General features: G+C 43.8%; 1 protein-coding gene across 6 annotated transcripts in view; it reads right to left on the bottom strand.

Annotated features, from left to right (window-relative positions):
* Window positions 1-5821: 5821 nt before the first annotated feature.
* Npas3 (neuronal PAS domain protein 3) overlaps window positions 5822-26888 on the bottom strand; it is an 807361-nt gene continuing 786294 nt past the window's right edge. For 4 of the 6 annotated variants that reach the window (XM_034514127.2, XM_034514126.2, XM_076941871.1 and 1 more), the window contains 3 exons: window positions 15484-15631; window positions 11945-12069; window positions 5822-10251 (listed from right to left, as the gene is read on the bottom strand). In XM_034514127.2, coding sequence (XP_034370018.1) covers window positions 8915-10251; window positions 11945-12069; window positions 15484-15631 — 1610 coding nt within the window. In that variant the 3' untranslated portion in view covers window positions 5822-8914. The remainder of the gene's footprint in view (window positions 10252-11944; window positions 12070-15483; window positions 15632-26888) is intronic. The other 2 variants (XM_034514128.2, XM_076941869.1) reach the window with 1 other exon arrangement.

Genomic DNA, 26888 nt, shown 5'->3' on the forward strand with positions numbered 1-26888 from the left:
TTATAACTGATTCAGCTGGCCATGTAACCTTGTATCTCAGCGGGGGAGTTTCTCCGTTGGCTTTGTTACTTACCTCTTTCCTTTTTGAATTGTGAAAAGAACTGTTACCCAAAGAGGAGCCCCATGACCTTAGGGGATGTGAACTACTCAGTAGCTTGACTAACAATGCCTTTGTGCTGCTGTGTGCTTGCGATCATTAGCCTTCTGATACCATTGTAGAACTGGACCAGACCCCAGCCTTGTCAGCTCTATTGATGATTTATATGGACACAGACATTTGTATCTTTCCCAGTGTCTGGATTTACTTCCATTTGCTTCTTCTACGTTCAGAATCAGGACCAAGCTTTTTATCTGAGCTCAAGCAATGCATTATATATCGGTACATCACTGTATTCTTATTTTCCTGGCTTTCGGAGACCAACTCCTTTTGTTTTATTACTATTGCCTGAAACAGAACAAACCTTCTGTCTGTTTTTATCTTCTGAATAAAATCTTTTCAGATAGCTTCTTGGGGGGGGGAGGCTGGAATAATTAATTACCCCCCCCATCTTTCTCAATACATTTAATTTGAACTTTCTTAATGAAAACTCATCTCTCATAAATGCTGGGTTGGCCCGTTTTGTGCGTGTCTGCTCTGTCCCCCTTTGAGTGATGTGTAAATAAGAGGCAATCTGGTGATGAGTTTTGCTTGTGTCATGTGGAAGGGTGGAGAGGGAGGAGGGTTTGATGAATAGAGGCAACCAGAAAATGTACTTGATAATAACATGGCCATGATTGATGTTGCAATTCCTGAAAAATTATCATTGTGATATAATTATTTGTTTATGAACTGTGCCCTGAGACTCCCAAGTTTTAGATTATTCATGGCACAGATAAAACTCCAAAGTCAATAATTCATCAAGGGCATAATGGCTTTGCTTCAGGGAGGTGGGGGGGGGTCACAGGGATATTACATCCTGTTTCTGACACTTCCACTATAAATCTGAGCACCTTTCAGCACAGGGAGTGTCACCTCCTTACCTTCTGTTTTCTTTGTTCCTTTAGTTTTAATAGTTCATCCATATTATCCCCAAACCCCAAAATTTTTATTTTCTTTCAAAAAATATTTCCAACATAGTCACTCCTCTTGTAGTATTTTATGGTTTCAGATAGGACAAGGTGGAGGGAATAAGTGACCGAATGTCCCCCAGAAAAGTATAAGACAAATACTGAAAGCCAGGGACTAAAATGTCTAGTTCTGGGGGGAAACAGTCAGGGACTATATTTTGGGTTATTCTCTTTGATTTTGACCAATAAAAAGGATCAAGGAGCCTCCCAAACATTCGAGAAATTGAAGGGTTAGATTTGCTAATTCTATTTTAAATTTGTGTTGATCTTACACACATGTGCCAAGAGCATTGGTGCTTCCACCCAGGATGCTGGGTTCATGATGGGCTGATATGGTGCTTTAACTCTTCCCAGTTCTTCCCTGTGGTTGGTTTTCTCATGCCTCAGTTTCCTTATAAGGAAGTACCCCCACTGGAAGTGTTTGTTATAGGTGCGTTCGTTATGTGCCTGTTTACCCCAGGCTTCAACATATACTTGGGTCAGGTCTCCATTTTCCACAAGTTATGTGAGGGGTGTGTATGCCAAGCACAATGGAAGCAGATAGCGTTTCAGAGGGGCAGACCCTGTTCTCCTCCTATTCTCAGTGAGCCACTTCCTTTCAATTAGTTTTCACCATAGCACAGACCAACCTTGGGCGAGGGCCATACTCCTAGAGGAGGGTAAAAAGATCCAGGTATTCTAGTGCAATAGAGTTTTGAGTTAAGATGATGATAACCCGAGGACTTGCATACTGTGCAGATCCTGCTCACACCTGTAGCTGACTGTTATGTCCAAGAGTGGACTCTCATGAGTGGACTTGCCCTCCCCTGTCCCCACCCCACCCCACCCAGTTGAAGTCAGCCAGCACCACTGCATGTGGTCTTCTTTCCATATATTCTTGTTTGTGTGTATGTAGTTGGGTATTGTAGTTGTAATCAGTACAGATGATGTCATGATGGAGTCAACCAGGTCCTTAATCTAATGAGACTGGTGTCTCTAGAGAGCCAAGGGATCCCTGAGTGAATAAAGCTCTGAATGAATGTGTGCTGTTGACTTGGGTATAGCCCTGTCAAGGACCCCATAGCCTCGGGCTCAGAGGACTGGCAAATTTTTCCTTGTGGAGTTGTTAGTGTATGCAGAAAATGTGCTCCATAGCTTTTCTCCCCAGATATTTATAGGCTGAAGACTGCTCCCATACAGGGACTGATCCCACTTAGATGATCTAAGTCTGTCTCCTTGATGCAGCTGCACCGTTATAAACCCCGCCTCTTTGCTTATCTGCAATCACTCCACTTCTTTCTTCAGCTGTGTGCAATAACCCGCCTCTCTGCCCAACTCCATATAATAAAGAGGTGGCGCTTCTTGGATGCTATGGTTTCTCTAGAAAATGATCAGGAGCCCAGATCATTCCATTCACCCTTCCTGCATGCCCATGTGTCTGTCTGTCTTTGTTCCTTTGCTGCCCCAGTCAAGGCTGTCTGTGGGGCTGTACTGGATGTGGCAGTTGTCCTTTAGGGAGAGATACCTATGTGAACTCTATGTGAAGACATGGGGACACAAAGAAGATGGGGATTGGAATGATATGTCCATCTACCAAGGACTGTTAAGGGTTGCTAGGTATAGTCAGAAGTTAAGAGAAGCATGGAGCCCAGTCTTAGAGTCCTCTTTGGTGGCACCAAGCCTCCAGACTTCTAGTCCTTAAGAGCTCTGAGAGCCACCAGTTTGTGGTAATGAAGTAGCCCTAAGAAATTATACAAGGAATTGATGAATTCTCATGCTAGTGACTAGAGCATGAAAGGATCCAGCCAACAATACTGTGGAGGGTGGGTGGGTGGGGGACTGGCCTTCAGCGTACAGCTTTAAGGAAGTTTGACATCTGTCTTCATATCTTTGAAAGCCATGCGGATTGGAGGAGAGTTTAGATTTAGTCCGTTTGACAGCTGAAGGAAGATTTCAGTTCCAACCTTTTATTGTAACTCTCCAACCGTGGGCTAGAAAACCCTCAGCATTAGAATATCTACACGTGAGGATCTCTCCCCATTTCTGTCTCTTGAAGACTTGCCTGCAAGTCTAGAAGGGTATTTTAATAACCTTTCTTTTGAAGTCAGTATCTATTATGTGGCTGGCTGCAGGATACAATGTTACTCACAGTTTACCAAGGCCAACTGCTTAGACCCCTTTCGCTTCTGCTTCTTTTCCTCTGTCTTCAATTGATCTCCACAGTTGTTGGGTACAGAGAGGACAACAGTTATCTAGTCTGCATTTCTCACTGAGCCATTCTGTGCCAGCCAGGACCATGGGAATGGGTGAACTTGTTGGTCTATTCCTTTTAAACTTCCTCTCTTGATAAAACCTCAAGCTTTCCTGTCAAACATGGATGTTTTTAGTAGAATCTCTGTCCCTTGGTGGGTCAATGCTTATGTTTTCTTGTCTCCTTATGGCCACTGTTCCATTTGATCACAGGGCCAACACTATTTGCAAATCATAGTGCTGGGCACTCTAGAAGGCCCTGATGTTGAACACACAATGATTCACGTCTATGGGGGGAGTTTTCCAGGTTAGCTTTCTTTCTTTAGAATGGTTTCCCAGGAGACACAAGAGAGCAGAAGGCAGCTGTGGCTGTCCACTCACCTTAGTGTAGAGAGGTTTCTTGTTCTTGGTGGTGTTAGCAGTGTTTGGGAATTATGCTCCTTGACAAGATTTGTCTGGTTTTCACTGCATGACATGATGTGTTAGCAAAGGTATTCGTCCTTCCCTTTCCTGTTTTGTAAGACGTTTGATCTCTGGTTTGGAATCTGGAGAAGAGCTTTGGCTTGACCAGACCACCTTCTGTGCTCATGTCTACACATCACTACCTGCTCTCGGTGCAGTGCACAGGCTAAAGTGCTAGTTCCTTGTTAGTTGATTAAACATTCTCAATGTAAATTAGACTGTTTAGGTGTAGAGGAAGGTGGTTAAGAATTATCATCCATGAGGAACAAACACAGCTTCTTCAGGTTCAGCTCAGTCAGGTTATATCTTCCTTCCCTCTTGGCTTTTCTGTTGCTTGTGTATAAAATTTTCTTGTTCTTTATTGCTGAACGAATTTCATCATTATCAGCTGGAAGACCTGAGGTGGTATAGAGAACTGGCTTCTGCCAACAACCCCCCCCCCCCCAATATCTGCCTATCATTTGTAAATTAGAGCCCTGATAGACTTTCATACTGCCAGTCTGGCAAAGGAGAGAGGTTCTGTGCTTATGCAGAGCTGGGGACTCTGGCTGGGCTGTCAGCCCTAGCACTGGGGAAGTGGCAGCTTGTCAGAAGGGCAATGGGGTCTGATCCTAGAGCTCACGCACCTTCTATAACTGCAAAGTTATTTCCTTACTGATCGTTTTTTTTTTTTTTTTTTTTTTTTTTTTTTTTTTTTTTTTTAGCACTGTTGGGTACTTATAAAAAAACAGGGAACTTGATGATGCCGAGGATAAGAGTCTAGATTTTCTTCCACTTTTAGTGTAGAAGTGCTGATAACTGTGAGAATCTGAATTCATTTAATTATGTCTGCTTGCCGACATCGACCTTCATTGCTATCCCTTCTGGGTCATAGGGCTAAATGTCCAGAGGTAGAGTGTCATGGCTGACCGTCAGTGTCATCTACTGTCACTTATACAATAGTTCCTGTGCTCTGATGAGACCCTGAAAACCATCCCTAAAAGCCAGCACCACCAGCATCCATCAGAGTGCCTTGGGTGGCCCCTTCCTCATTCAGCAATTATTCATTTAGGACTGAGTTTCTAGCTTAGACATTTGTCTTCTCAGTCTTACTATATAGTACCCATCTAACTCTCAGGGGAAAGGGGGCAGAAAGGAGCTGGGCAAACTCAGTTGTGTGTTTCTTTATTTTTAAGTGCTTCTGAATAAGGACCCACATTGGAAACTGAAGAGAAACCTAGGGCCATACAACCCTACCTACTCTGCCATAACCAGGCCTCTGTTAACAATAGCTACCATAGCGTGACAAATGCCACTGAAGACTTAAAGCTAGGAAGGTGATAGTTACTACTGCCTGCAGTTTTTGTGCACAAGTTTGTCTCCTTTGTCAGTTAGATCCATTCGCTTCTGCTTGTAATGCACAGAGTTAACTAGTGATCTACTTCAGCCTTACCTTTGAGATAACAGCTGGCGCTTTAGAAAATACTTCAGGTAACCTGCCTTAAAACACACCAGGCCACACGCTGACTTCACGCTAACACAACACAGCCCAACCACAGATTCCTCAGGCTAGCCACAAAAGTAGGTACTGAGGGTAAAAAGAGAACGTAAGCAATGAAGAGTTGGTTATACATTATAGATCATAAGGGATGGAAACACAGAGTGCATTTTAAATGATTAATGTACAAAAACTGTCACCGCTTACTGTGCATTAATCAAGGAAAAAATGCACTTTCCCACAGAGGTTAATGTCGAAGGCCCATTGTTCAGCTTTGATAACGTGCACAATAGATGCTCACTATGACAATGAGTTGGGGTAGCTGGAAATTCGGGATGGTTGCAAGTCCCGTAGTATTTGGATTAGCATCATAATCTGTGCCTTGTCAGCCTCATGAGGAAACAAGCTACTCATATATATGTATTTTTTTTCAAGCGTTTTCATTTTCAAAGATAAAAGAATAATGACCAAGGTACCTGCTTAAACAAATACTACCAGCATTCACTAGTTAGGATGGTTACATGTAAAACAAATGATGCCAGATAGTAACAAATCCAAGAGAAGTTTATTATGAAAATGGCACCTGCGGATGAAAAAAATTAAGTTACATAAAGACAACCATGTGTGTGACATGTATGAGAATCTACAAAAGTATAAAAAGAACCCTGTTGTAAATGAAGTATGTACATTTCTGATTTGCAGCATTATCAATGGTCAATGAAAAAAAAATGTTTCAAAATAAGCCAGGCACTCAGGAAGTTAAGTCCGGTTAGCTTCACACAAAACAAATGTAGCATAGCTGTCGCTTTGTAACGTTTTAATTATTTTTATAGATATATTGTAGAGTTGGTAACACTGCTAAGGTTTTTACGAACAGAAGATCCCTTTCCCCATGATTCTGCTACGTGGCACCAGTCTCCTCATAAAAGTTTTCATATATTTGTACAAGAAATAGTTAAAAACACAGACACAGTCTTCACAGGTAATGAAGTGGTTTTTTTTTTTTTTTTTTATCATTTTGTAATTTTTAAACACTATGGATTTAGACAGCAGCTGTGATTATCTGTTAGTTTAAATCACCAGAAATCATCTTGACACAACACAGAAACATTTATAAAAGAAAAAAAAAAAACCCAGCTGTCTGGCTGTTCTTTGTAGCTGAGAGGTGCATTCCCTTGATTGTTCGATAGCTAGAGTACGGCTTCCAAAACTAATCTTTAAATTTCTCCATCGGCTTTCTTCATCTTCTAAACTGACTTAAGTCCTTCAAGGAAGCTCAGTGCTAAGATCTGTGGCATTTAACTTCCTTCTGTTATTATTCCACCGTGGCCTGGGCCCAACTCATGGAATCCAAAGTTCTAGAGGAAATCCACTCAGCACAGTGATAATTCAAAGGACAGCTGAGTTACTATATTAGCATTGCACAAATAAACAAATATATATGACAATCTATATTCCATTAACCCCTCCCATTTTGTTTAAAAAATGTTGGTTGGCCTTTGAAATCATTTTCTGTCTAACTGCTAATTGCTTTATATACTGCTCCATCAGCCAACCTGAAAGGAAAGCAAAGCACCCACTGCTTATAGGTAGAGCACAAGGGACTCTGGGAATGTTAACAGCTGAGGCTGCATGGCATCAATTAATTCAATGTATCTGAGCGTTATTCTTCAGTGCTCTGTGGAGTACTCCACAGAGAAAGTCAGACCCAGAATTCCGTTGTGGGAAAGATGGCTCCATTAACCTTGAGCTAGTTAAGAGTCTTTTTTTTCTTCTTCTTCTTTTTTTAATCTCTGAGAATGAAATAGATTTGGGGTATCAGGGAAGGGGGAAGCAGAGGAGAGAAAAGGGAGACAGGGAGGGAAAGACCAGGGACGGCAGGGAGAGTATACAACAGCAAAGCAACAGCAGGGATTTAGAAAAGTAAGACAGGATCCACAGACGATAGAAGCATATGGGTGACATCACAGGGAAAGGCCACCACACAAACCCACTAACCCCCAAGAGTCACCAATTCACTAGGACCGCAGGAATGGGACTGTGCCACTCCACTAGAGACAGAGCACGGAGAAGACAGGGACAAAAACGACTACAGTAGCTTAGCATACACTGCATATAGAAACACACAGAAACTGCAATGGGACCCACAGCCAAGGACACTACACGTTGCACACATTACAGTTCTCACATCTGGGATTAGATGCCTTAACAAACAGCTGCCAAAAAACGAGGTGGGAGAAGAGTCTACACTGGACAGTCATTTGGAGTGTTTGACACCACACTGATTTCTGGCAACGAAGACAAAATAGGCTCTTTTTTCTTTTTCTTTTTCTTTTTCTTTTTCTTTTTTTTTTTTTAACTCTTTTTTTTCATTGAATGTGCGGTTTTCGGTTGCAGTTATCTGTCTGAAGCTTATTAACCCATTCTTTAGTTTTAAGAACTTGTTGGTTTCAATGCAAATAAGAATCAAAGGGAAACAAATTCCATCAAATCAGCACCCCCTCCCATACAACCAATTTTTTTCTTAGCAAGAAATAAAAACAAACAAACGAAACTCAAATATAAACAAAGAGTCTGTTAAATATTTCTCCTTCTCCTTCTTTTACTCTGAAGTGTTACTGAAGTTGCAAAAATCAGCCTCAGTTAGACTGAGTAAGGAAAAAAAAAATCTCAAAAATGGCAGTATTTACTTAAACTGTTCCTCATGTCAGTCTGAGTTGTCCAGAAGTCCCCTTTTAATAGGGCTTTACTGACCCATTAAATTGAAAGTGAGGCTATGTTTGTTAGTTGGAAGGTAAAAAACCTTTAAGTCCTGCAGCAAATGTTAGTGAGGGCTTTGTCTTAACTAACCAAGGAGACTGACTGTAGCAACAGGGACTCCAGACCAGGACAGAACACATTTTCTTTTCCAAAATCCAGCCCGGGAGCTGCATTTTGTATGAAGACATTATAGATTAATAAATGATAGCACCATGGTTTTAGAAATTAAGTTAATGTTTCAGTAATTAACACTTAGTCCAACTTTAAAAAAACATTCTAGTCACAGGCCAGAAATTAAGTTTAAGAACCCAAATTATTTTTATGTGCAAGTAAGAAAATCTTAAAATCTTAATCATAAAAAGAATTAAATTCTGCATAAAATTCTAAAATACTATTCCCCTATTTTCAAAGGAATTAGGAACAGGAAAAACAAAACAAAACAAAACCACCCACCCCATTTCATTTGACTTTGTCAAACAGGGCACAATCATTTATGCGTGTCTCTTTCCATCTTGATTATATCAAGATCTTTAGGAAGAAAACCCAATGGTTGTCACTTGAGAAATCTCTTGACCACAAGACTGAGTATTCTATGGCAGAGGCATATACACATTAAAGACATCTTAATAAAGATGCAAAGGAAAGCCAAACAACCCAACACACATCTTAGAAGACAAAATGGCAGTCAACTGGTCATCTGACCCTCTGAAGGCAAAAAAATAAACATGTCTTTACAGAAAGAATAAGTCCAATGAAAGAAAGAGAGGGGGTGGAATGGGGCCATCGTGTTGCGAGAAGACGACGTTGACCAGCTCGAATTCAAAGTGCTAGAATGAAAGGTCTAAACGAAAATGACGATGCCTCCTGAGTGGGGCCCGCTCAGTCCTCTTTGCGCTCCAGAGTCTGTGCCGCGTGGATACCGTTGCTGTAGACCGGGAAGGGCAGCGTGGAGAAGAGTCCCTCAGCCGTGGTGAACACGTTGCCACCTGGCATCTGTGTGAGGCTGGCCGCGCTCACAGCGCTGCCAAATGGTCCTGACATGTTGAGTCGGTGCACGTGGTGGTACAGCATCTCCATGGGCGTCTTGGGGTCGAGGCCAAAGCCGGGGCTGTTAACGTCCACGAAGTTAACAGCGTGCGCATTGGGTAGCAGGTTGCCCTGCATGGCCAGGGTCACCTCAGCGGGTGCGTAGCGAATGGTGCCCGTGGTGTAGACCCTCTGTGCGGCTGTGCTGGTGGCTGCCAGGGTTCCGGTCACCCGGTGCACCAGTGGAAGCACGACGTTGCCCGCTTGCAACCTCTGCAGAGCTTCCAGGTCCCCAGTGTACAGCAAGGAGTTGGATGCACCAGGGCCACTCCCGCCACTCCCCGCCCCGCCCCCGGGGTGCTTGTCCCGCGGGGACGCCGAGAGCGGGGGCGATAGTGGATCGGAGGCCACCGGGGCTGTGCCACTGAATTGAGTCTTGCGGCCACCTGTGCCATCAGCGCCCGGTGGGGTGAGGACCGAGTCGGGGATGGCCACGTGCAGCGCTCCCCCGCCTCCGCTGCCGCCTCCCTGGCCCTGCGGGGACGGGAAGTGCTCGGAGGTGGGGGGCTTGGTCATGCTGTACGGGGACTCGTTCCTGGAGATCTCCCGGTTGGGTGGGTAGTTCCAGATGCTGCTGTCGTTGTCGAAGTTGATGGGCTCAGCGATCTCTGTCTTGATCTTGAGCACCGAGGCGCTGTGCGGCGACGACAGCAGCCGCGGAGGCTCTACCAGACCAGCGTCCAGGCCTGGGCTGGATGCGCTGGACAGGCGCCGGCGACTGGCGCTGCCGCCCTTCTGCCGTTTCCGCCGCCGCTTGCGCTTCTGGTGCTTGCTGGACGCCTGCGCACCCGCCTCGTTCGCGCTGTCTGAGTCCTTGGCGCTGTCCGACGTGAGGGACTCGCAGGGCTGCAGCCGCAGGTCCGCCTCGCTCTCCACGTAGCGCTCCACTTTGATCTGCATGGGGCCCAGTGCGCCAAAGCCATCCTCAGCCGCCTTGGGGTGTTCAAAGTCCGAGTGCTCGAAGCTATCGTCGCTGTCACGGCTGTCTGGATTGCTGGAGCTGTGGCCATCGTCGTTGCAGTTCATGTCGTTGTCACATGCGCTGCCTGACTTCTTGCGGTCAGGCTCCGGATCTTCGCTGTTCTCGGACTGATTACCCTTCTCATCGGACTTGGAGTTCTCGTTGTCCTCTGCGTGAGGCCCGCGAGTGGCAGGGGGCGAGAGGGAAGAAAGGAGACACCCGTCAGCAGGAAGGCAAAACTTAGGACCCAGCACAGCAGGAGCCACAGCTTGGCTGAAGTTTAGCCAAAGGGGCGGGCCATAGCACAGCAGCACCCACCCCTTCCCGTTGGTCTTCCACAAACAAAGCCCTACAATGCAGACCCCCCAGGTTCTGCCCTGATCTGCCAGATCAGATATGGCCTGTGAACAGGTGATTCTTAACAAAGTCAAGTGTAGGAAGTCCTGCGGACAAACCCAGGGAGTCAGATTAACCTGGAATGTCTTATGGGACATAAAAGGCAAGATGGTGGAGTATCGCGTGACTGTTAGAGAGGTTTGTGCTTTCCATTGGTGAGCATCTATTCATTACTGAAAATCACGCTCTACATCTGTGGTTTTTTGATTCACTGTGTTTTTAACTGCGTTTGTCTCTTTCTTCAACTATACGCTCACGATAGTAGGGGGTTCTGTTGACTACTATATAAACAAAGGCAGGCACTATTCTAGAACTGTGGCGGGGGTGGGGGGCGACAAAGACTCCCACATTTTTACAGACCAGGAAAACAAGCTCCACCATGAAGTGTGCCCCTACACCCCAAACCGTGTTTGATGTTCACACCCTGGAATTCAGGGGCTCTGAAGGCAGGAGGCTGATGGCGGGACCTAGTTACTTGCCTCATTTGAGGGAGAACAGATTTTCCCCAGCGGTCAGTCTCGGGAGACCTAGAGAGATGCTGATTTTTATGGCTTTGCCATAACAGTTGTGGGTAGCAAACTGGATTAGAACCTTGGGCGGATCCTGTACCCACTGTGGCCTTCATTTCCCCATTAAGCAGTTGTGCAGCTGCAATGGAGAATACAATTCTCTGCTCACTCTGTGTCTCTGAGGGGAGATTGGGAATGGAAAGAAGACCAACCTGCCCATAGCTCCTGGACTCTGTCGTGCCCTGCTTATCACTCAGGAAGCTTACTCCCTCAGCTAACCGGAAATGGGAGAGTATGGATTTGGTCTAGATACTTCCAGAAAGAAAACCTAACAGTCTAGCAGTCGAGCAACTATTATACTGTATTATGTATCACTCTAAGAGCTGTTCACTGGGACAGAGGTTCTAGAATAGCTTCTGCCCTTTGTTTATGGATAGCATGGAGTAGTGGACAAGACATAAAAGCTTCTGGCCTGTGGACTTAGACCCTCCTTTCCAGCTTGGTGGGGTCTGAACCTTGATAGAAACCATTCATCTGTGGGACTGGCAGAGCTGTTCCTGGTACTTGCTTCTAGCTGTGGGGCCATAGAATGACGAATAATAGTAATAGAATAGGAACGGTATCCTATTCCTTCTATAAGGACGGGAGGGCTAACATTAAGTAATTACTCTTTCCTGTGTGTTTCTGTATACATATTATGTATACATATCTGCCACAACATATATACACATAATATGTAGATTATATATGTATATATTAGGAGATTATATATATATATATATATATATATATATATATATATATATATATATGAGTGTTTTTGAGATAATCAGTCAGGATAGATCTTGTTATAGGATTTGGCCAGTTGCTAGGCCTGTGAGTGTAGCCTGTTGATTGCTACCCACCCCTCATGTTTAGATCAGTGTGCCTTAGCTATAGAGCATGGAGAAGTAGTACCTGTAATACCTGAGGTGTCTTTAGAGTCTGACTCAGAGTCGGATGTCTCCGAGGATTCTGAAGCTTTCTCTGGCAAATGTGGGAGTTGCGCAATGTCCATGGGCGTGTCCTTGTACTCAGGATTACTGTGGGAAGGAAGATATTTATTATCAGGAGCACGGGGTGGGGTGGGGGGTGGGGTGGCAGGCATTCATCATCTCCTGAACTTCCTTGTCCTAAACTTCTGGGGTTGAGGAAGTATTGAGGACTAAACGGGAAATCCTTTCTCAGCTGCTCATGGGAATTTTCACAGAAGCCTGGATTGTGTGTGCCAGGGTACAGGTGCACCCTGCCACAATGATTGAATACCCAAAATGCTGCATGAAAGCCACTAAAAAGCTTTTAAATAATCAGGTACCACTAGGGGCCAGAGGACCGTGCTGCTTGACGCTCCTCCTGGCATAACACCTGGGGGCTGGGCCAATGAGAGGAAATCTCAGCGATTCATTCCCACACCACCTGGTGTGTCCTACCTTCTCTTGTGTTCCTAATGAGTTCATTGCATCAGTACCCTTGCCTTGGCCCCTTGATGCAACTTCTCAGCTGTTCGGATTGCTCCAAAGCTATGGGGGTGGTGGTGGTGGCAGGTCCTCAGTGCCTAACGATCTGTCAGATGCGCAGGTGCATCTTGGGATGCACGGCTCCTGAACTGTCAGCACGCCCATTACAATCACGGTTTCGTCTGCTCATGTGGTGTACACCTGTGGCTTGTTAGCTGGGAATCTGATTGCAGTGGGAGAGGCCCAGTGTGAGAGAGGCCCTAACTGAGTGGATCTAACCCCACGGACACAAATGTGCTTCATGTTTGTTCTGCTTTTAATTTAGAAACAAGCCTTTTCCTGGAAATGAAATGCTGGGTCCGTTTGAGCTAGCCATCTTCTGGAGAAGCCCATCCCAGTCTGCCAGATTTATGATCAGTAGAGGCTTCTGTAACCTAAAGGCAGGAGAAAAGCATCTTGCCTCCAAATGGGAAATGCCTGTTCTATCTTGTGCGTGGCTGGCCAAGGCCGAGACAGCACATGATTAGGGACTCATTTGCTCCTGAATCCCCCATATTAAGAAGTCACTGTTTCAGTCTCTACTCTAAAATTGCAAATGTCCCTGGGAGGGTTAATTCACTAAGATGGATTATCAGGCATTTACTCCTTAGTGTGAGTCAGCTTTAACAGCAGAGACTTTCTCTAGATAATCAGATGAGACTAATGGCGGGAAGGCAGGCTCGGCACTTCAGCCTCTGAGTACTCTGAGGTTAGGATTTCTAGTAAGCACCGCCAGGCAATGGGATGAAGACCGAGGGCAGAAATTCCTGAACAGTGGAAGACGAGCATGGAGTGGGTCCAGAAGTGAAGTATTGCTTGAGTAAGAATAATCCTTTTTGGCTAAGAAGGTGGGAAAGAAAGGCCAATATAGGAAGTTTTCTTGTGCTAAGGAATGATTTTCTCACTAGATTTCCAGCCTGCAGAATGGCACCTATGAGTGACTGGCTTGTGAACTTGCTTGTGTCTCGGCCCATGGGCATCAGTTTCTGGTATTGATGCCATGGGGGGCTCAAAGATCATGTGTCTCTAATTCACTGTCTGTTGTTATTGATCTTGTGGTAGGTCTTCAGGTCATCTATGAAAGATCTACCACACATGAGACCAAGGTGCGGAAGCCTGAAGGCTGGCCTTTGATGCCCAGACTGTTTTCTTCCCATCCATAAGGAATTTGATGAGCTACAATTACCAAATGCTTATGAGCTGTTACTTTTCAGCTCGGGGCTAGATTAATAGTGATGATCTAAACTCTTCTCCTATTGCCACTTCTGCCATCACAGGCAGCGTGGGAAGTCATGAGGTAGTCTAAAGGACTCTCGTAGAAAGTACACAGTAATAAATAAATAAATGCATGCCACGGTGTGTTTCTCAAGAAACTACAAAATAACCGGTAAATAAATCCCACAGAATGTGAATAGCAAACATAGATGCCTTTAGAGCCTATAGTACACCAACATGGTAGACACACTGTCTAACCTATAGTGAATATATATATACTGCCCTTTGATTCTTCACAATGACACTACCACCTTTGTCCAGCAAAAGAGCATCCACGTCTGGTATCTTGCTCTATTTTCTTGTTTGCGTTTTTATGGATTTCTGTAGTAGCAGTAGTGACTGCTTCATAGAAGGACTTAAGCAGATTCCTTGATGTCAGAGGCTCCATGAAAAGATCACAACCAAGGGGGGGGGGATGGTCCTCATGAAAATCGGCCCTTGGAGAAAGCCACATTAAACATGCACACTTTTACCTTTAGAGGGAAATGATATAGAGCAGGAAAAGGAAACAAAGTAGAGAGATGAAGACTCTTGTGCGTGGCATCCATTAAGGCTTCCTCTAGAGCAATAATCATTAGTGTCTGATTGATACGGTGCAGAAAGCAAACATATTCATGCCTTCAAGTCATCACCAAAGTGTGCGAAACACTGAAGGGCCAGCGTGCTGATGAGCCATGCTTGCTAACATCTCAGCTCCATTTGGCTGTCTCTAAGAAAAATGGGACTCAGGTAGCCTTTGTCGAAATTATCAGCCAAAGGGCACCAACTTCCATTCATTACCTCTACTGGAAGTTTTTCTATTCAGAGCACATGTGGATCCTGCTTGGTGCCTTTAGAACAACAGAAGCCAAAGAGTAAAATTATGGCGGTGGGCGGTAGCCATGCCAAGTGCGGTGATAACCCTGTGACAAGAACAGTAGAGAACTTCCCTGAAGGCTCACCCTCAACCCCACGCCATCCAGGGTGTTGGCCTTTGTCACTTTACTGCTTGTTGGAATCTCAAAGCAGAACAGACATAGGGAAAGGGAAACAAAAGGTACCTCATACCAACATTTCGGAAGCAGTTGAATTTGGATTGCTATGGATACAAATTTTAAGAACATAAAACTTGACTAAAAGCCCAGAGCAGCAGGCAAAGAGGTTACTATCATCATCATCATCATCATCATCATCATCATCATCATCATCATCACACTGAGATTGTCAGTGCTCTAGCAAAGTGGTTCATTTTGCTTACCAAAATTTAAGTGTCCAGAGAACAAAACCCTGTGCAGAAGGTTGAGGATCAAAACAATGGGGGGTGGGGGGGAGTGATTGAATGCAAGAGGAAGCAAAAGCTCACTACCATTCCCTTTTGGCTGTTTACTTTCCTAGGGATTGGAGTGCAAGGGAAAAGGCAGGGTCATAAGGGAATGCTTTCTAGGCTGCAGCAGCTTCAGGCAAAGGTTTCTGGGTGGAACTTGTCCCAGGGAAGGACCACAGCTCTGGGGACAGGGCTGCCCACAGACTGACAACCCAAGATTTAGTGGGCTTTGATCTTCTCCCATTTCTTTGAATCTTGCAGGAAGGAGAGAGAGCAGCCTGCCTGCTCATGTCCCTGTCTGAAGACAGTCCGAATGACCTGTCAGCTATCAACCACAGTGCATGCAGTTTATAACCGAGAGAGGAACATAACAGAAAAGGTACCTAAGAAGATAATTCACCCAGATGATGTTCTTCTCATTCGCGTTCTTCGCATTAATAGCGATGGTGGCGCTGGACTGTATCCAGATGTAACCTCCATTCTTCTGCATCCAGCGATAGTACTTGGTCACACACTGACCCTTATTCAGCACTGGGGTGGGGTAAAGGGAGATAAAACAGAACAGAAGGCATAGCATTAAGACGGGCATAGAAAGCTTTTCATTTCTGCCCAATCTGAGACCAACGCTGGGGAGCCCAGTATATGCCTGACTTACGATGCCGTTAGCACAAATGAAATCAACAACATCTTATTGGGGCAGCAGCTGCCCAGCTAGGGTTCCTGGCATTTGTAGTGAGACTGTATTCCCTTCTGGGCAGCTGTGGCAGGGAAGGAAGTATAAAAAAAGGGCTACTAATCTTTTTGGCTCAGAGCACACCTAATGTGGTGTGGATACTGTCGGTGGGCTTAACATCAGATGGTAAGAAAGGCAAGTCTCTGTCTGATTGATGCATAGCTCTGAGTTGCCCTCCTTGAGATTCTGGATATCTGAATGTTTCCGAAGATGCCTTACCTCCTCTGTCTTTGATCACTTCCCTTAGCCTGAGCAAGAACAACCCGTGTCCTTAGCCATCCGTTCCTTTTGATCTTGTCTTACAGAATTTATAGCCCTTGGATGAAGTAAATTTACATTGGTCAGCCGGGGTAAATTTTGGTGAGACAGCTGAAGGTTGGAACAAAATATATCCCCGGCTTGAGTCAGAGAGAGACACTGGCCTAAGAGAGGCACAGCACTGACTTGACTTGGGCCAAACAGAGTGACAGCTCCAGCCAGCCACTGAAATATGGCACAAAATGAAGGAACAAGTAAAAACAATCAGTAATGTGAACCGGTGCCTTTAAATACCCACTGCAAGAGAGCTTTAAAATGCAGATGTTAAAAACGATAGTCTAACCGGAATCTTGCCAAGTTGAGATAGATTTGATTTGTATCTGGGTTCTCCTGAGCTAGTAAAAAGGGAAACCGTAGTAAATCATCCCCTAAATAAAGTGCTAGGGATGGGAATGGTTTGAGAGTATGCAGGGAAGGCTCGGCTTCAGGACTCGGAGACCACCACTTGCGCCCCCCAAAAGCTCACCAGCCTGCCAGCCACTAGAGGGCAGTGCGCACTCGTCTACATGACCCACTTTTGGCATGTCCTTGTCTCCGTCTGCTAAAATGAAAAACCTCTAACTGCTGTAATAAATTTGGCTAAATTAGCTGCTAAATGGTTATCTCAAGTAATATGTATTTGCATTAATCATCTTGCTCTAAACCAGAACAAGCCAGAGTCCTAAAGACGTAGTAAATTCATATTGTCCATTTAATTACGGCTAATAAGTGCTTCATATACAATAGTTTCATGAAGTACATTTTGATTTTTTGGGGGGTGTGTGGATGGGGAAAGGGAGTCACTTTGGAAAAGAGCAACATTCCAGGCTGTTGAAACTCTTCCTTCCTCTGAAAGTGGTCACAAATCAAACCCCCACATCCTGCATCTATAGCAGACTTTCATGCTTTTCTCCCATTTCCCCCCCCCCCTTTTTAATCACAATATGCTAAATGGATGGTTTTAAAATTTAATAATTATGTCTTCACTGTTGCCTGAAAAAGCCTTGATGAATGCTTTACACAGGGGCAAGTTTTGTTCTGAAAGCTACCACACAGTGCAGGGCATTGGAAGGCTGGGGACCATCACCTTCCCTTGGTGGTGGGCCACCACAGGTAGTATTGTGCACTCCTTTTGTTGGCGAAAGTAAGTTCTGCCATCCTGCATGCATGTCTTCCCAGGCTACAAAACTCCTAGCTGAGGCGGAAAGCATTGAAGTGCCAGGTGTACCACACGGCTCTCCTGTTAAACCGCTGTTGAATGCAACACGGAGTGCTTTCATTCAGAGTGTCTCAGCTTGGGTGACTTTTAACTGAGGACAATGGCTTGTGTAAGTCTGTGCAGAGGAAATCACCACACTCCAATCTGGTTGGTGATATAGTTCTATGTGCTTTGTAACCGGAATAAAGGATAATTTCTAATGGTTTTAATATTTTTAACAAAGACAAAAAAACCAAAACCAAAACCAAACCAAACAAAACAAAACAACAACAACAAAAACCTAAACGCCAAAAAGTGTTTTTGCAGAATCATATGAAAAAAAAAAAATTGAATTGGCAGGCTAGGCTGGCATTGCTTGGATGGGGATTCTGGACCAGAGTGGAACCCAGAACAGGCAACAAACAACAGAAAACACCAACTCCAGAATATAGAGGACTGAAAGGGTTAAGTTGAAAAACACCAACTCCAGAGTATAGAGGACTGAAAGGGTTAAGTTGAAGAAATAAATAAGATCAAATTAGAATGTAAAGAATCAAAAGAAAGATCACTCCACCCGCCATAGCCATACATTTCCTTACTTAAAACACCAACCTCCCTGACAGTTTTCAGATAAGGGCCCAAACACCGTTTCTAATACAAAGAGCTGATGCAATGCCATCTTTAGATGGCGAGGGAAGATGGCTTGGTCTGCTTAAAGGGCATTTGCTGAGAAGATAAATACAAATTTATTAGAGTCTATGAATACATTAATTCAATCTTTCATTAAATCCAGGTTCAGGGATGCCTAGCCTAGAATACATCCCTGAATGACAAAGACGCAGGCAGGTGAGTTCTGATGTGAAGAGGAGGCCAGGGAGGGACTGAGCAGCAAGGATTTCTTCTTCTCGGAGTGGGAGCACTGTGGCTGTTCTTTGGTCACTGGTGAATACCACAGGCTTCAGAGCTCATGGAGCATAGCTGAAGACAAGCAGTCTCTGGGTCATAATTGTTCCCTGGACTGGTCTTTAACAGAATTTGCCAGGGTCACCATCTTCACATGGTCTTTAGCGACGACTCGTGGGATGGTGCTTTCTGAATGAGACCTCCATGTACTGTTGGAGTCCACAGAGAAAATAAGATGGTAGTTCCAGGAGAGAATGAAATGTTGACCAAAACGTTATCCAAGTTTGCTTTTGTTTTCAAGTTCACATAAAAGAAGTTCCCAGGATGCCTTCTTTCATACTGAATCAGGAATACTTTTTGCTCATAACTTGTTACAGAATATAAATTTCTAACTTTGGGATGAAGCTTATTTCTTGGGAAAAAAAATCAGACTGGCAAATCATTTGGATCATTCCAGCTGTGCCAGAGGCAGGATCTGACAGCTTTTCCTGAGCTCATGTGGCCCTAATCAGCTCAAGAAGAAAAGCCATGTTGGTGCCAGTTTGAAAGAGATTTTTAGTGTGTAATAAATTAGAGAACTTGAAAAATACAAAAAGAAAAAAACCTAACCCTTTTTAGATTCTCTGTTGTCTAATAGCTGCTGCTATTGTTTGTGAGTTGTGAGTTTGAATATGAGGGAGAAATGACAGAATATTTAGTAAGCCTTCTTCATAAAGCCCCTTTTGTGGAGAAAATCAGAAAAAAATTACAATATGAATTAGTTGATATGGAAGTCCTTAAAAATAGCTAACTGTCCCTTGAGAAGACTTTTCACTAAGTCAATGATCCCCAGAGTGTGTACACACACACACACACACACACACACACACACACACACACTACAATAAGAAGGAGAGGAAATACAGATGACGATTGGTTTTTCCTGTGGCACCCATGAGATGTTGGTTGAGAACTGCTGACACATGGTCTGGCATCTCTATGTGGCTTGTTTTAATGTATACAGTTTACAGTCAAGATTCCTGGGCTTGGTTGCCTTGTGTACCCTTCAATGGAACTGACCAATCACATCCAAACATCTTTAGAGTTGTGTCTTTTAAGGGTATGCAGTTGAGGTGATTAGGTTTTATTTAAAGATCTTAGAGAGTTTCAATGGCCTTTTCTTAGATTTTTACAAGGCATCCATGAAGACACAGGGAGGAGAAGTAACCCAGGTTTACTTAGAATCTTGAATGATCTAGGCACCATTTTCTTCCATTTTCTTCCTTTTTCTTCCTAGTCTAGGAGAGCATCAGTAGCCATTAGTAATTGGTTCTCAGAGGAACCCCCAACTCCCACACTGAAGGCACCTGACACACACTGTGTCCCTGAGTGGGAACAGCTGACTTTACACTTGGGTGAAGAACACAGTTCTTGTGTTCTGGTTGAGACCTGCCCACCTAGCAAGTAAAGAACCACCTTGGAGCGTCTGTTTGGCTTTTAGTCAAAACACTACCCAATGCCCTACTGGGCAGGGAATGGCAACCAACATACCCAGAAGCCGACTGTGAAGTGCTTACATTTTAAAATGTGTGACCTGTGATAGTCACCCCTTCCCTAATGAAAGATGGGATGATAAGCGTTATTGGACATCCTTTTAAAATGCCACTTGATCTCTTGACTCGGGACCATAGGCAAGAATGTTCTGTTTGTAAATTATACTTACTTTACCCCCAAACCCACAAACTTTGTTGCCTTGGGGTATACTGTGTCCCTGCACACAGTTCCCAACAGAAGGATTTACATTTCCTTGGGAAAACTTTGTCCACAGACAGAGACAGTGACTACAAGGATACAAAAGAAGCCAGTGTCTGCAGTGGGGATATCATTCTGTTATCTAAAGAATTCAGTGCCTTCAGAAATATAAAGAGGAAAAAAAAAAGAGGGAGAGAATGTGGTGTCTCTCTGTTGGGCTGTTATACAAAACCAAAATCATCTAAATAGTGAGTGAGTTGTGTCTCCTGGAGAAGGAAGCAGTGCAATGTAGTCTGAAGAGATGAACACATATCAAAGCAGTCATTTAGCGCAGTGCCTCCCAGAAGGGCGTTTAGAGGTTTGCATATGCATTAAAAAGCTGCAATACTTGGTGTATTCAGGTAAGTATAGAATAACTAGGAAATGGTGAGCTCATCGGACAGGCCACACTTCACATTCACGGGGCTGAACAAAGAGCTTCATTATCGGCGTGGCAATAGGAAGACACATCTGCAGAACTCTTCCCCCCTCACTGAGCTACCTCCATCAATAGCTGTGGAGCAGAGAGACTGGTGCCTTTAGCTAGGGATTCAAAGATGGTTTTTGAATGAGAGAGAGAGAGAGAGAGAGAGAGAGAGAGAGAGAGAGAGAGAGAGAGAGAGAGAGAGAGAGGAGAGTATGTGTGTGTGTTTAAGTAAGGATGTGTGTGCTAAAATCATGCCTTCTACTTAATACCACAGTTGGGTGCTTAGCTGTGACCACTGGTTTTCTTTCTACATTCACAAAACTGGCAGATGAAACATGAAAAAGAATACTGACTCTTTAATCTCCACTTCTTCACCTAAGGCCCAAGGCGGGCTGACAGGGAAACTTCATTCTGGAAACAGACTTTTTGAAAAAAAAAAAAAAAAAATTCTGGATTACTTTTTTTCTCTGCTTTTGAAAACTGTAAGCTACTGGAGAAGGAACCTGATGCAAGCCTAAGACAAGAACTAATCTCTTTATCTAAAAAGTTATAGTCCTTGATGCTTACCGGAAGGTCATTGTTAAGATCCACAGGGGAGACAGCATTGTAGCCAGAGACTGTGTTAAGTGCTTTATTTACTTGTGATGAAGACAGTTTTTCATTTAGAACCACTCAGAGGATCAACTGACACTCTGATGCCAGGCACACTTTCCTATAGATTTTGCAATTAGTGAGCTAGATATGTCTTAGATGGCAAGCATCCACGGATTAGTCTTTTCCCCCTCCTTTTTAAAAAAAATCTCTGTGCTGAGCAATATTTGGTAAAGTTGGATGAGATTTGGTATTTAATACGAGTTCCAAGCTTAAAGACAAAGGACCTGTAAATGTTCTGTGAATGACTATGCACCAAATATGGATCCCATCTTGCACTCTAACGACAGGCCCTGCTTGAGCCACTGTCTGTGGGTTACAACCTCAGAAGAGGTTTTGTCCTCTTGCCCTGCCAATTGATAGATCTTTATTAACTGCTAATATTGAATCATGCAGAAAACTTTTCATTGATTTGGGACATGTCAATTTGTTCAGCTTAAAAAAAAAAATAAATGTCCTCCTTCTTCATGATAATGTACTGAATCGGAGTCCAAGCCTTTTAAAATCCGATGGCATCAGTGTGGTGTTCTCAGACAGGATCAAAAGATGGTGGCACAAGTGACCGGAGATCTTAGAGTTTGTTTTCAAAAGTTTACGTTTATGGGCGTTTATGTATATGTATGTGCACCATATGTATGTCTGGTGTCTGTGGATCACCTGGGTTTGGAGTTACAGACAGCTGTTGTGATCCATTAGGTGGGTGCTGGGAATCGAACCCTGGACCTCTGGAAGAGCAGTGTTATTAACCACAGCACCACTTCTATAGCCCTCAGAGTTATTTCAAGCTATTTTTAGTCCAATCAGGGAGTTTTAGTACTACTCATTCCTGCCCCTCCCAACCTAAAATAGTGAGAGCCGGTGTTTTTCTGGTCTCTAACCTTTCTTTTTGAAAAGATTTGTTATACAAAGGAGAAATAGCGAACTCTTTACCATGGCACCAATAAAGGATTCTGGCTCGGAATGAGGGTAGGTTTCTCCAATCACCTAGGAAGATTTTTTTTTTTTTGAGTGCCTACTGTGGTAAGAGATTATGGTAAACAAAGCCTGTCGTCCATGGGCTGCTCACTGGTGGACAGTGGTGTCAGTTAGTGTGCATTCATCCCCGCCCCTAACACTGGGCAGTTGAGCTCATGGAGGAGTCTCAAGTGCGAAAAGTGATTGAAACGTCGTTTCCGTTCTTCAGCTGGGATTTCTCTCCAGTTGCCTTTGAATGGAGGGCAGAGTCTCGCTTCCACTTATCAGTTTATACTGGTGACAAGTATATATGGAAACTGGCATGGTGCATCTGCTGAGGGGCAAAGAGTCTGACGTAGGCTGAGTGAAGTCCTTAAAATGTTAGAATACAGGTTCAGAGACTCAAGGGGAGTAAAGGAAGCAGAAGGGATGAAACGGACCTGTCTATCTTCAGTGGACCCACATGTAACATGCTATGTTTTAGTTGATGTGCCCCATGCAAAACTCCATGAAGCCGGACAGGATATCGGTATTGACTGGGAGGGGTTAGTCAACCTCACAGTTGCAGGTAAAGTCTTGTATACTTAGCCACATACGTGAAGTAAATTCTATGCTGCTCAGCTGAACCTAAACACATCTTAAAAGACCTTTTCTAATATGCAGACTGGTTTTTAAAAAGAAAAATATAAAGATAACTCACAAAAGATCAAGACTGGATGGTATAATAAAAAGTGACGGGGTTGATTCTCTTTAGGCTAGTTGGCTTGGGTGAAATGGATGATTTAGAAGTATTGATTCTTTTTGGATCGTGTTTTATAAGAGCTGTTTTTTAAAAAGGACTACTTTTGATGTTGTTGTATTAAAAAAAAAAAAAAACATAACAAAAGAAGCTACTACTTGAACCGGCAACCAGGGACAAAAGTCCACTGGAGAGTTGAATTTATCAGTCAAATCAAAGTTGTAGAGCTCTGGAGAAAGTGATTTTGCATTCTATGCTTCCCTACACTTCTCCACTCCTGGAATGCCTTCGATACTCCCCTGTATCTCCTGCCATCTTGGCTCCTTGGCATCTTCTTCCTAGAGCTGGGGACGTGTGCCTTGTCTGCCCTCTTCGAGGCTTCTTTTCCATCTTCCCTTTGGAGGCCCCCATCTCTGGGAATCTCTGTATTTCATTCATACATCTTAATAGTTTTCATTTTATGTTATATATTCAGAGTTGGTTGTCTCACGTTATCTTTTCCACCAGTATGTAAGATCCCTGAATACCTTATTTTTAAACCTCCTAGTAATACCATGAGGTGTCATATATGGTAAAAGTAATCAGAAATGTTACATGAAGGTGAACAGGAAAAATATCCCTCCTCTTATTCACACATGTAATAAAGCATTCATAGGAAAATATTACCCTGGGAAGAAACATCAAAGATTTCCCTTTCCTTCCTAAGCTACATATCGTAACTTTTAATATAGTGTGTGTGCGCGCGTGAGTATACCGTGAACACGAGATGCCTGCACATGTCCCTGAAATGAAACTAGAGTTGTAGATGGGTTTTAGCTATCCTGTGGGTGCTGGGAACTAATCCCAGGCCCTCTGCACAAATAGCAAGTGCTTCTTGTCACTGAGTCATCTCTCCAGTCCTAGTTTATATCATTTTTAAAAAGTCAAGTTTATCGGATAATTATACACTCATTTCATTTGAACATTGATTGAGATACCCTCAATCAATGTGCTTACATGCCACTATCATCAACCAAAATCACTCCAACTCCAGACGAAAAGGAACTTGAGCTGATTAGTTGCTTTGTATTTACTCCTTATAAAATAGCTCTTCCTAGATGCCAGCGCGGTCAGCACTGCTCAGGCTTGACTGTGAAGAGAGTTGGCAAGAGGCTGTGGACTTAGAAATCCTGGACTCTGCTTCAGTATATTTGGCATAGGCCTGAAGTATTGCATGTACAAGCTCCTTGCACATGTCCACACTGCTCCCGAACAGGCTGACAAGCGGGACAAACACTTGACTGGTGAGCAGGCCTGCTTGCTGGCCTTGCTCTCTGTACTTGCCTGCCATGGACTTGAAAAGCCCAAATCAGCATTTGCCCCAAGAAGAAAGATACAAAATACTAACCCTAATTCATTCCTGCCTAGAAACCTGGTGCTTTCTTGCAGGCCTGTGACAGTGTCAGCGGCTAAGGAACAGAGACAACAATGTAGACCGACTTGGCTTCTGGAAGAAAGGCAGCTGTGATAGCTGTTCAATGTATTTTCTTCCATGGGAATTTTCATATGCATAAGGGAGAAGAGAAAAAAAAAAATCACTTACTTTGGGAAAAAGTCCAGGCAACGGCCAGGTTGTAGCAAAATCCCTGAAGACCCAGCCCAGAGGAAGCACCGAGATCAGAAAACAGCAGAGAGCCCCTGGTGCAATCTGTCTTTGGCCCACCCATCAAACTTTATTCCTTCCTGTCTTCCCTCACTTGCAGCTCCCTTTCCTGTGAGCTATGGCTGCATACCCAAATCAACAATTAAATTCCCCCTTTGTTTGTGTGGCAGATGACAAATGCATGGAGGACATCTTGTGTTGCCTAGGCAGGCAGGGCACTTACTTTGATTGATGTTCAGTTGTAGAAAAAAATGAGCTGGGAAGGAATTACAATGGAGGCCTGCAGACTGGAAGGGGACATACTAATTAGTCCTGCATTAAGCAGTCTGCTTGCATTTGGCGATGAGACGCCTTCAGGAGGGAAGTGTAGGGGTTATTGATGCAAAACAGCATGGAATGCATTACGCCAGGTAGCTGTATAGTCATGTTGCTAAAAATGTATTAAGAAGCAAGCACTATGGCTACCGTGTATTGCTTGAACACTCGCCCTTAAGTATAGCGGGGTCGGCCACGCTTTTCATTTCCACTTGGTTCTGTAGGCAACAGGGCAGGCCTTTTGTTTCTCTGGAAAGTCATTTGGAGTTTTTGTCATCCTGGGGGTGTGGGGGAACCACTGTCTGTAGCTCATTCTTCCTTTCTTTGAATCCCACGGCAGAGTCTTGAGTGTTGCTAGTTCACATGGTGAAAGAAAGCCGCATCTCTTTTTAAGGTTTTAGAGAGTTGTTGATCTGACCTAGGAAGAACCCTAGGGGCTGGATCAAGAAAGAGCGCAGACTCTAGGCGAAGGCTTCATTAGTAGGAATAAAGACAAATGCAAAGCACATGCCTGCAGTTGGCTTAGCCATGTTTTAGGTTACAGACAGAGTGTTTTGTGCTGAAACAATCTTATAATTCAAGGGTGACCCAGATGCTCTTAGGTAGCTGGAACATGTGATCTAGGGGACATGAATGGTCATCCTAGGTCACTGTCTCCTGAGCAATGGAAGACTAGAGGGCAGTGGAGAGAGAAAGGTCCCCAAATAATCATTACCATATGCAGTTTAAAATTCAAACCTTGAAATGGTGATTTAGCCAATTTGACCTGAAGAACCAATGAAACTGGGCTTTAATGAAAAGAAGTCACAAAGGTCTTTTGTAGCAGTGGGAAAGAAACAGACTTGAAACTCCCTTGACTTTAGAACCATGGTCACTAGGGAGACTAAATGTGAACTCCTGGTAATCCTCCTGCCTCAGCCTCTCCACAGGGATTACAGATGTGAGCCACCAAGCCCTGCCAACAATGTGACACTGTAGGTGGAGATCTATCTAGCTACCACCAGGCATCTTGAACTTGCTCAGTGGGAAGCAGGTGGTCTCGTGTTCTCAGTATCTTTTCAGAGTCATCTGATCCTGGTGCAGCTGAGATTTCTCTCTACTTTTCTCATTCTACAGACAAGTTCATTTGTGGCTTTACAGACACCTATGCTGAGAAGAGATGCCAATGATAAAGGTAGGATTTCTAGTTCTCAAAGACATCTGAGCCCCCTTTTCTTTAAGTCTTATCTGTGACTCAGAGCACAAGACAGATATCAGAATATCTGAAGTATGATCAGATGTCTAAAACCCACCTTTCACAGACAGATCCAGGAACTGTGCCAATAGCTCTAGGAAGGAAAGCTAAATAGTTAATGTGGTTTATTTTTTAACCACCCCTTTGTTTTAGAATTCTATCTTATTCTTGAACTGAATCTATGTCACTGTGACCTTCTCCTGCCAGGAAGGCACAGTTGAGACCTCCTTCAGTAATAGCCTAGGGCTTTGGACAAGTAAGATGCTGTGTTGGCTCCTTGCCTTTTCTTCCAGTGTTTACACAACCAAGACTTATTACATGCTCTGTCATTTTGTTACTGGGCTGGCTTTGGTCTGAGAATTAGGTAAACATCAGACATTCCATCACACAATTTCAAACTCAATCTTACTTTATAATGACGTTAATGTTTATTGTACCAAGTGAGATGCATTTGTATATTTCAGCATCTTATTTCAGTCACAGAATGCAAAAACCTGACATTGGAATCAGCTTGGTGTGTGTGTGTGTGTGTGTGTGTGTGTGTGTGTGTGAGAGAGAGAGAGAGAGAGAGAGAGAGAGAGAGAGAGAGAGAGAGATTGAAGATATGAAGATATTAAGCACTACAAGAACATTGGAATTTCAGTCTGATTAGGATCAAAATTCTGCAGGATCAAAACAGTCCTTTTCCTCCCCCTACAGTCTGACTAATTGTGCACTACTTGACATTGTGAGGTTACTCCACAGCATGGTAGCTAAACATGTGAAGTGTATTTTACTGTGCAGAATTATCAGCCCATTCTGTTTGTTTTTCATGTGCTTGAGGTTATTAAAAGAACTCAAAAGGAGAAGGCATGTGTATGCGTTAAAAGTACGAACTCAATCATTGTTAGTAGGCTAACTCATTAAGCAATAGCCAGTATGTCAA

The sequence above is a fragment of the Arvicanthis niloticus genome, chromosome 11 (genome assembly GCF_011762505.2).
Source record: "Arvicanthis niloticus isolate mArvNil1 chromosome 11, mArvNil1.pat.X, whole genome shotgun sequence".
NCBI classification, from domain to species: Eukaryota; Metazoa; Chordata; class Mammalia; order Rodentia; family Muridae; genus Arvicanthis; species Arvicanthis niloticus.